Below are 11241 nucleotides of genomic sequence, written 5' to 3'. Positions count from 1 at the left end.
TCCTGTCTGCTTGGAGAAAAATCAGGCAGCTCTACTTTCCACTGGAAGTCTCAGGAGTGCTTGGTACTTTCATCTCAGAGTGTTCACACACTTGTTTTAATGTGCTTTATGGAAATGGTGAAACTCAGCAAGTACAGTTGGTGTAGGAAAACATCTGCACTAACTATTCACACACATTTGCATCTTTAAATAGACTTTTAGGCCTTGTAGCCGATTTCCAGCAAAGTTTTTTGGTTGTGAGTGCTAGAGCTTTCTTAGAGTCAGCAAGTGTGAAGTGACTGGTTCCAAAAATTAAAAATTTACGTGGACATGTTAAGTGCATCACATTGAAACTCAGAATACTCGCCATAACACAAAAAAGGCATTTACAGTAAGTAGCACTTAGTGAGTGCCGAAGGAAAAAAAAAAAAAAAGTCGATACAGAAAATATAGTTTAAAACTCCATAAACACTCTGTCAAATACCTGGAGCTCTATTCTGCCCTCAGATAGCTGTGTACCACTCCTGGGGACTTGTATGTGTGCATCTGAATTTGGTCCAGAGTATTTTAAAACAGCTTGTTATAACATTAAAAATCAGTATTTGTAATGTTGACATAGCTCAGTGGGTAGGTGTCTGCAGATTTATATACACATGGCTGTATGCAGAGTAGCAGCAAACTGTTTTTATTTTCTGTGGAAGTGATTGGCAAATAGGTTTTGAAGTCCTTTACCCCTTCAGCAGTTCAAACTGTACCCCTAGCGCAGAGCTGGCTCTGTGGTAAGTGCCTTTGGGAAAGGGAGAGTGGAGTCCACATCCCGAGCTTGCTGGAGCTTCCCTCTAGCTCCTCCGTTACGGCTTCGAGTGCCCAGGTCTGCCTGCCCAACTCCTGCACACATGGAGCAGCCTCGGTGCGGGTCGCCAGCCTCGGATTGCTGCCAATTTGAAGGAGATGCTCTTAATGATTGCACATTAATTTTATGGGACAGCATCTGTGTGGGGAAAGGTGGGGAGACAGCAGGCCAGGCAGTGGCATCGCCCAGGTCCTGCTGTAGCCGTAGCTACCCTTCGTCCAGGTTTCCTTCTTGATCACTGTCCTTGCATCCATTCCTGGAGAGCCCCTAAGCTCACCGGGCGCGTTAGTCCATCGCGCACAACATTCCCAGCGTTCAGATTGGAGTTTGCACAGCAAAAGCCACCGCAGCGAAACATTTCCCTTGTCACAGAAGGAAGGTTTCAAAAGTCCTCCTGTGGGTCTCTGGCGGCTGCTGACAGGCCTGGCGTTGGGAACCCTTTGTGTGAGCGCAGCCCAGGGGCCCTCCTTCCGGAGCGCGGTGGCCGCCCGCCTGTGCCTCTTCCATTCCGGCTCTCCCCACGCCGCCATGCCGGGGGGCAGCTGGGGAAGCGTGTTGGCGGCATTGTTAAGCTCGTCCTCAGGAAAATCCTGTTGTCCTCCTCCATACGCTGTGCGGAATTCCCCCTGCCTTGCTGGTTCTCCTGTAGCCCTGAGAGATTGAGAGATTTGCAAGTTAAAAGGATGCAAGTTGGACTTGTGAATGGTTTTGCTCTTCTCCTTTTTGCACAAAGAGAATTACTCTGCAGCGTTATTATGGGCTCAGGTTAAAAAACACAACAGCAGAGTGGCACACAGAAACATTTATATTTGCCTCTTGGCAAGCAAGAGCCGGCTCTATACTGTAGTTATAAAAGCTGAGGAGAGACACCCAAGCAAACAAGGAGAATTGGGTGGGGGAAAGGGGCTGCCATTGCTTCTGCCGTGGTCACGCTCGGTGCTTGATCTCGACCGTGCTGCCTGCCCCACAGCCCTTGGAGATCCACGGGCCAGGGGGAATAGTTGTATAATAGGTAAAAGCAGGCAGGCAGTGGCCACAAAAAGGAAGTGATTTACTACTGTGTCAGAGATGGTACACTATTTATAACTCTTACTATATATTCCTCTAAACATTTATACAATAATATATCATTTCCGCGTAGGATATACATTTTAATACTAAATTTGGTTGCAAAATATGTTGCCTAGGCAGTCGCAGACTATTTTTCTTCACTCAGTTGCTTGACAGAAATTCCTGTTTATCTGCCAGCAGTTGTCATGTGTCAGAAATATATTTGATTTTTAAAGGACAAAAGGTTTTTCCCACTTAAAAGGCCTGGCTGAAAATGTTCATTTAAAATAAAATTTAAAAACATATGAAAAATTACCGTCTTTTACTGTGAATAGTTGTTCTACTGTTTTAATCATTTTTGGTTGTCGGGTCAAACCCAGTAAATTGAAAGGGCAGTACACAGATTTACATTAAAAGTCTCCTGTGGATATTGCAATCGTTAATGCACCGACTTAAAAATTCACCTGGCTGGTGTTATTTCATAGGTATGACAATGAATATCTCTGCTTCAGTTCATTGGGAAGCATTTTAGTAGATGACAGTACTTTTGCTGGAAGGGAGGATTTTTATTTATCAGTTTTTATCTTGAAAATCCAAAAAGCTTTGTTTTGAGATCAAAGACGTGGCACTCGGGCTGTGATGTGGTTTTGTTATTTAAATAGATACCATTCGTGCGGATTCGTACGTAGGTAAATACAGATATAGGTATTGTGTGTGTGCGAAAGGCGTGTGTAATTTGTGAAACCCTCCTCTCCAAGACATAAACAAGAGGATAAAAACCCCGTGCAGTTTCCAACTTATCCTGAAAAGCATTGTGTCAATGGGCAGGCATCCAGAAATGGTGTTTGGTTGTTTTCTCAGAGTTAGGTGGTTGCCATCTGGCATTGATAGTGAGATGGTGTTGTCATCAGTTTCTAGACGCAGGAAAGGAATGAATCCTCATCTGTTTCCTGTGGATAAGCAAGAGGTGGATAATCTAGTAAAATCTTGTTACCTTAAAGAAAGCAGGCTTGGAATTTTTTTACATAATATAGGTCAGCTCTAACATTTATGTTGGTGTAGTAAATTATTTGAGAGAAGGCTGAAGATGTGAAGAAACTTATACATTTGCAAGAATACCTTAAGAAAGTTATTTTTCAAGAGGTTTATCCTGTCTTTTTCTGTGCTCTTACTGTAGTCAATTTCACTTTTAAAAGGAAAAAAAACCCCAAGCATCGCCTCTGGAAAGGCATAGAAAGATTATTTGATGTAGAGTGGTCTTTCAAGCATTCTTTTAATATTTTTAAAGAAGTTTTATGTTAATATAAGTATGATCATTATAATGTTGGAATCTGCATTTAAAACAAAATGTCCAAAAGCTGCACAGCACATCTGTTGAAAAAAAACAGCTGCAACTTGCCCTGTCTGGAGATGAGTTAATATCATGGGTAACTAGTTCAGTTTATTATCTGGCTAGCATTTCTTTTGTCTTTTCCTTGTTATTCATAAATCTTGCAGCTTCTGCCATAATTATTTATCATTTTTCCTGTTTCTAGTTTTTTACAAGTTGCTTTGTCTGTGATCACCTCACAGCACAGGTTCTGCTCGACTGAGGAAGTTCAGCTGGCTGAGGCCTTTGCAAAAAGGAAGAAATGGTGGGCAACCTCTTGAACTTAAAGAGGAAAAAAAATGCTGTTCACAACTGACCCTTTTGAAACCTTCTCATTTTCCTAGATCCTGGATTTGGTTTGTTAGCTTGTTTTGAACATTTAATGATCCAGCTGCCAGCGTTCAGTAACTGAATTGTATCATTATTGGAGAAATCTGGTTGCACTTTATTAGAGAAAACATCACTGTTTGTACTGTTGTCCTGTTCCTCCCCTGTAATTTTTCCTTTTACTGTTTAGAATAACACCCAAGTCTCTCTCAATAATAGCCTTTAAAAGATTTCTGTGTTCAGAATCAACTTTAAAAAAAAAACCCAAACAAACAAACCTGTGGCAAAGCAGGGAGAGTCTTTTCATTAAATATTAGGCATGTGGGCTGACTGTATTAATTTTAGTTCATTCCCATAATATTTTTTCCTTTCCTTTGACTCTTCCGTTTTTTTTTTCACATAATATGCAAATCATTTTACAATGGATACAAAAGAAAGATTAAATATATTAAAATCTGCATTTTAATAAAGTTGTCAATGTATAATACATATCCTGCAACTGAGAAAGGATGATAAAAATGCAATAAAATTTAATATAGACACAGAACTATTTAATAACTTCTAATGTTTTACAGCCTGGTAAGAATAAATGTGGTCTTGAAGCTGTTGGATACAGGTGTAAGAAGTAGCCTACTTTGAGTTTAATATGTTTTAGCTGTTTAAGAGGAGCAGACCTGCGTTCTCCATGTGCCTTTGCTATCTCCTTTGAACTGTAAGGATTAAGCTTGTGGGTGTGTTTCTTTCTCATTTCAGATGGAGTGGATGTTGAGGATGACCCTACTTGCTCATGGCCAGCATCATCGCCTTCTAGCAAGGACCAGACTTCCCCGAGCCATGGAGAAGGTTGTGATTTTGGTGAAGAGGAAGGAGGCCCAGGCTTGCCCTATCCATGCCAGTTTTGTGACAAGTCGTTCAGCCGCCTCAGCTACTTAAAGCACCACGAGCAAAGTCACAGCGACAAGCTCCCTTTCAAATGCACATATTGTAGTCGTCTCTTCAAACACAAGCGAAGCAGGGACCGCCACATAAAGCTTCATACGGGAGACAAGAAGTATCACTGCAGCGAGTGTGATGCGGCATTCTCAAGGAGTGATCATCTTAAAATTCACTTAAAGACTCATACGTCGAACAAGCCATACAAGTGTGCCATTTGTAGACGTGGATTCCTGTCATCTAGTTCGCTGCACGGTCACATGCAGGTTCACGAGAGGAACAAAGATGGCTCTCAGTCTGCTTCCCGGATGGAGGACTGGAAAATGAAAGACACTCAGAAGTGCAGTCAGTGCGAAGAAGGCTTTGATTTTCCTGAAGATCTTCAGAAGCACATTGCAGAATGTCACCCCGAGTGTTCCCCTAATGAGGACCGATCTGCTCTTCAGTGTGTTTACTGTCATGAACTCTTTGTAGAGGAAACGTCTCTGATGAATCACATGGAGCAGGCTCATAATGGTGAGAAGAAGAATTCATGCAGCATTTGCTCTGAGAACTTTCATACTGTGGAGGAGCTGTACAGCCACATGGACAGTCACCAGCAGCCGGAGTCGTGCAACCACAGCAACAGCCCATCCTTGGTAACTGTGGGCTACACCTCAGTCTCCAGCACCACTCCCGATTCGAATCTCTCGGTGGATAGTTCAACAATGGTGGAAACGGCTCCTCCTATACCAAAAGGTCGCGGAAGGAAGCGAGCAGCTCAGCAAGTGCCAGATATCACTGGTCCTTCAAGTAAACAGGCAAAAGTTACCTATAGCTGCATTTACTGCAACAAACAGTTGTTTTCCAGCCTTGCAGTTCTGCAGATACACCTGAAAACTATGCATTTAGATAAACCCGAACAGGCCCATATCTGTCAGTATTGTCTGGAGGTATTGCCATCTCTCTACAATCTGAACGAACATCTTAAGCAAGTCCATGAAGCTCCGGACCCAGCACTGATTGTTTCTACCATGCCTGCCATGGTGTACCAGTGCAACTTCTGCTCTGAGGTGTTCAATGACCTCAACACCCTTCAGGAACACATCCGATGTTCTCATGGATTTGCCAACCCCGCTGCTAAGGACAGTAATGCATTCTTTTGTCCCCATTGCTACATGGGTTTTCTTACAGATTCTTCTCTGGAAGAGCATATTAGACAAGTCCATTGCGATCTCAGCAGCTCCCGTTTCGGTTCCCCTGTGCTTGGAACCCCAAAAGATCCAGTGGTGGAAGTATATTCTTGTTCTTACTGTACAAATTCTCCAATATTTAATAGTGTTCTTAAACTGAACAAGCATATCAAGGAGAACCATAAGAACATTCCTTTGGCACTGAATTACATCCATAATGGAAAAAAATCCAGAGCCATGAGTCCCTTATCTCCTGTAACCATTGAGCAGACCTCTTTAAAGATGATGCAGGCAGTTGGAGGTGCTCCTCCTCGTCCTGCAGGAGAATATATTTGTAATCAGTGTGGTGCTAAGTATACTTCCTTGGACGGTTTTCAGACTCATTTAAAAACACATCTTGACACCGTCCTGCCAAAACTGACCTGCCCTCAGTGCAACAAGGAGTTTCCAAATCAGGAGTCTCTGCTGAAGCATGTCACCATTCATTTCATGATCACCTCAACCTACTACATCTGTGAAAGCTGTGACAAGCAGTTCACTTCTGTGGATGATTTGCAGAAACATCTACTGGACATGCATACATTTGTGTTCTTCCGCTGCACCTTGTGCCAAGAGGTTTTTGACTCCAAAGTCTCCATTCAGCTACACTTGGCTGTGAAGCACAGCAATGAAAAGAAGGTATACAGATGTACGTCCTGCAACTGGGATTTCCGCAATGAGACTGACCTACAGCTTCATGTTAAACACAACCACCTGGAGAACCAAGGCAAAGTACACAAGTGCATCTTCTGTGGTGAGTCCTTTGGTACAGAGGTGGAGCTGCAGTGTCACATTACTACGCACAGCAAGAAGTACAACTGCAAATTCTGCAGCAAAGCTTTCCATGCAATCATCTTGCTGGAAAAACACTTGAGAGAGAAACATTGTGTTTTTGAAACGAAAACTCCAAACTGTGGAACGAATGGGGCATCTGAGCAGGTTCAGAAAGAGGAAGTGGAACTCCAGACCTTGTTGACAAATAGCCAGGAGTCCCATAACAGCCATGATGGCAGCGAAGAAGATGTGGACACATCTGAGCCTATGTATGGCTGTGACATTTGTGGAGCAGCTTATACCATGGAGACTCTCCTGCAAAATCACCAGCTTCGAGACCACAACATTCGACCTGGGGAAAGTGCCATAGTGAAGAAAAAGGCTGAACTCATTAAAGGGAATTACAAGTGTAATGTGTGTTCTCGAACATTCTTCTCCGAAAATGGGCTCCGAGAACACATGCAGACACACTTGGGACCAGTGAAACACTATATGTGCCCAATCTGTGGTGAGCGGTTTCCGTCTCTTCTGACTCTTACTGAGCATAAGGTCACACATAGTAAGAGCCTGGACACTGGAAACTGCAGAATTTGCAAGATGCCCCTCCAGAGTGAGGAGGAATTTTTAGAGCATTGCCAAATGCACCCTGACTTGAGGAACTCGTTGACGGGGTTCCGCTGTGTGGTTTGCATGCAGACAGTGACCTCCACGCTGGAACTGAAAATCCACGGCACGTTCCACATGCAGAAAACTGGAAATGGTTCTGCCGTGCAGTCCACGGGGCGCACACAGCATCTCCAGAAACTGTACAAGTGTGCTTCTTGCCTGAAGGAATTCCGCTCAAAACAGGATTTAGTGAAACTTGACATCAATGGTCTGCCATATGGTCTGTGTGCTAGCTGTGTTAATCTCAGTAAAAGTGGTAGTCCAAGTGTCAACATCCCTTCAAGCAGTAACAGACAAGGCATGGGCCAAAATGAGAACTTGAGTTCCATTGAGAACAAAAGCAAGGCAGGGGGACTGAAGACGCGATGTTCTAGTTGCAATGTTAAGTTTGAATCAGAAAGTGAACTTCAAAACCATATTCAGTCAATCCACAGAGAACTTGTTCCAGACAGCAACAGTACACAGCTGAAAACACCACAAGTATCTCCAATGCCCAGAATCAGCCCCTCCCAAACTGAAGAGGTAACCCTTTTTTCTTTGCTCTTGACACCTTCCATCCTTTTGGAAAAAAATCCCCCTTTTTTCCAAGCCTTCTTGTCACTTGTCATGAAATGCTTAGGCTGAACCATGTCACATTTCCATCCATAGCCATTAGCTAGTAATTACTTGCTTCTTGATATGCCTTACATCTTGGATTGAGTTGTGTGGAATAGGACTAATTCCAGTCTCCCTAGGATATTGTCTTCTGTATCACTGAGGAGACCTATCTTCATGCCAACACAACTGAGATCTGGAATCTTATCCTAGCTCCCTTATGCATTGGAATCCCCAGCTAGGAGTTGTGCTTACGGCAGAGAGCATAAATGGTAGAGGAGTAGAATACAGGAAGCCAAAATGCTGGCATAAGGGGTATTTTTTTAAAAAATATTTGTGAGCAACAAATTGAGGGTGTTTTTTTTGTAAATTATATTGTAGACATTCATTTTTTCCCTCTTACAGTATTTTGATTAAGTAGAAGTGTAACGCTAGCCTAAGGTAAATTGGGAAATCAGTCCTTTGGATGCAATTCCTTGGTGTGTTTCTTTTCATTCCTGATGAACAACATTTTGATGTCACTGAAACACCTAGTGCCTGATGATTGAAATTCCATTCAAGCAGCACAACTTAGAAAGTAAATATCAAAGTCTTGAAAGATCTCATCAGCTTCCTCAGTCACCAGTGACCAAGTAATAACACCTGTATATGGGAAGGTAGGGGGGGTCCTATACTGAGGGAAGGGAATCTGTTTTATCTTCAGAAATGCTATCAATAGAATGACTTAGAGTTAATGTTTTAGGCATAGTGGCTTACATAATGACCTCTTATAGTTCAGGAAGCCTAAAAACACAGCACAAACAAATGATAGAAAGTAATAGCTTTTGTTTCTAGAAAGCTTTTAGCCTGTAATGGTACAAGCATGGTGCAACCCATTGCTGTGAATGTGTGTGGATACCCTGTGGCTAGGGAGCTGCTGCTCTTCCATCACCTTCCTCACTCCCTGTTTGTGAGCCCATCTGTTGGGTAAGAAATCCCGCAGCGTGTCATCCAACAGTGTTGTGCAAACTGGAGGGAAGCAGAGAGGGAGGAGGGAAGATACATAATGATGTGTGGGCCAAGAGGTAAGTATTTGTGGAGCTACTGAGAACATAGCTGAAAATAGGCTGGGAGAAGGCCACTGAGGTAACACAGGCCTGGAGCGCCACGAAGAGGGAAGGGAAGCTGGGAGATGAGGGTGAAGTGCCAGCCAGGATGCATCCACCAGGGAAGGGCCCTATGCTTTCATGACTTCTCTTTCTCCAGTTTACACATAGGGTGATGGTGGGGGACACCTGGGGAATGTGATTTTTTTGTGGAGTTTATGGGAGGAGGAAATTGTTAAACTGAAAACCATAGGTCAGAGGAAAACCTTTTCAAGTAAGAGGGAAAAGGAATGGCTTCCGTTAAATGTGGTTCAGGCCATTGACGCTCCTGTAGTACTGCTGCTGAGTGAGAACCACAGGATTACCAGCTGCATGGTTTTGAGTCAGAGTCATCCTGATTTCTGCTTCTGTCATCTTTCCCCAAGTGACTACATGAAATGTCTCTTCCCAGTCATACTGGAAGCCAATTCCTGCTACCTCAAGCGCAATCAGAATCATGTGTGTTAAGAATGATACTATGAAAAAAATGTTACCACCTTGTCTTTCTCTTGCTTGTACATGAGACAAAAAGAGATTTAAGTGTCATTTGTGGTGATAGAAGGTCAGTTACCTTCAATGTCATCAGTAAATCTTCTTGTACTTGGATTGGGTATAATCAGAGTTCTTATGTCTTCTTCTGATTGGCATTGTGTTCATTCTTACTGCAGTTGATTTTTCTCTTAGAAATGTATTTGGGGTGAAAAAGCCTTTTAAACTACAGCAAGATTTGTGAATAGCAGTTACCTGCTTTCAAATCACCATTTTCCCCCCTGCCCCAATTCAGAACATGTAAACTGATTTTTCAGTGTATGTGATTCTAGTCTTTGCATAAGTAACGTAGACTTTTAGATTCTTTTCTCATGGGAAGCACAAGGCTATCAAGTTCCTGGTAGAGTATTAGTACTTCTGGAAACCATAAATGCATGTCTGTAAAATCCTGAAAGATAATTTATTTTTCTAACAGATATTACTAGTTTCAAATTGTAGTGATGTAAGCATTATAGCAAAAAGAATCAAAATTAAAAGTGGTGATACACAGCTGTTTGACACTATAGATTGGATGTCCAGGCTGAGTGAAATGAAAACATAAGCATATAACACAAAGAGTAAAAGTAAGTTGGATTTATAAAATTTGTTATTATTCAGAGGCTTTGTTACTCAACTGGAAGAATTTTTCTTGAATTGAATGGGATCTTGAAGATGGCTACTTAAACACGCTGATTTGGAAAACTTTTCAACAAAAAAAAATCATAGTATTAAGGGGCAAAGGTTTCATTTGCATTATTGAATATCATGGGGTTTGAGATTTCCATCTTTATATAAAGAACATTTAATTCACAAGGCAATAAAAATATGGAGACTAGTTATCAGGCCATTAATAGTGCTGAATAGCCTTTGTTACTCGGTAATAGATTTCTATGGTAAGAAAATGGTAGGAAATATCTTTTTAAGATAAAAGATAACGTTAAAAAATGTTGGTTCTGTCTTCTTTGCCAAGTATTCTTATGGTTGAACTGGAAAACTTCCCTTTTTAGCATATGCTCAGTAACATGATAGGGTGCAATTACCTTGACATGGCATAATGTGATCAGCTGAATTCACCCTGCTTGCTAAGTGAATGGTGTTGACCTGAATCACCTTCACTGAAAGTTAACTTTTAGTCAGGATGGGAGATGATGGGTGGTGCTCATCATCAGTTACAGCAAATCAGGGAACAGGTCAGAACTAATTAAGCCCATCGTACTGCTGAATCTATTACACGTAAGCTATCAAACAGATGTAAGTGGGCAGATTGTGGATAGCTAGCTACTGAAAGTGCTCTAAAATTGGTAAACCTGTAACTTATTCCTTGAGCTTAATGAGATGCTGAATTCAAGTTGTAGATTTCTTGTAAAGATCTTGAATCATCGGAAGCACAGTCTTAGGCCAGGGTAATAATCTTTGTGGTGATAGTTAATGTTTAAAAGTGGAGAACAAGGTCTGATAAGATAGTAAATTAGGAACTAAATATCAGTCCTTTTTTTTGTCACTCATTTGCTTTGTTGACTCAGACTACTTGAACGTCTCTGCTTCGTTTTCCGTATTCAGAAAATAAGATTAATAGTTCCCAAAAAGTGTGTTCCCATGCTTAGTTGTGACATATTTTTTGTAAAGCACTTGGAAGATGAAACGCAACGCTCAAGAAAAACTATGTGGCCTTGCTTCTCTTCTTCCTCCTTAATATGCTGTCAAACACCTAATGAGAGAACTCCTGACTCAGCAGAAAGTGCGACATCACTTCTTAAGGTTCAAGACCTCTGTACATGCAGTATAGTACCAGCGTAACTGTACAGCAGTAGTTATATTGTTTGCTTGACTGGC

At 41.9% G+C, this 11241-nt stretch overlaps 1 protein-coding gene across 1 annotated transcript in view; it reads left to right on the top strand.

Annotated features, from left to right (window-relative positions):
* ZNF521 (zinc finger protein 521) overlaps positions 1 to 11241 on the top strand; it is a 209275-nt gene that overhangs the window by 66588 nt on the left and 131446 nt on the right. Inside the window, exon 3 of the mRNA XM_009871678.1 lies at positions 4332 to 7684. Coding sequence (XP_009869980.1) covers positions 4332 to 7684 — 3353 coding nt within the window. The remainder of the gene's footprint in view (positions 1 to 4331; positions 7685 to 11241) is intronic.

Source organism: Apaloderma vittatum, unplaced genomic scaffold (assembly GCF_000703405.1).
Source record: "Apaloderma vittatum isolate BGI_N311 unplaced genomic scaffold, ASM70340v1 scaffold4586, whole genome shotgun sequence".
Lineage (NCBI taxonomy): Eukaryota > Metazoa > Chordata > Aves > Trogoniformes > Trogonidae > Apaloderma > Apaloderma vittatum.
This window is presented reverse-complemented; position numbering and strand designations above follow the sequence as displayed.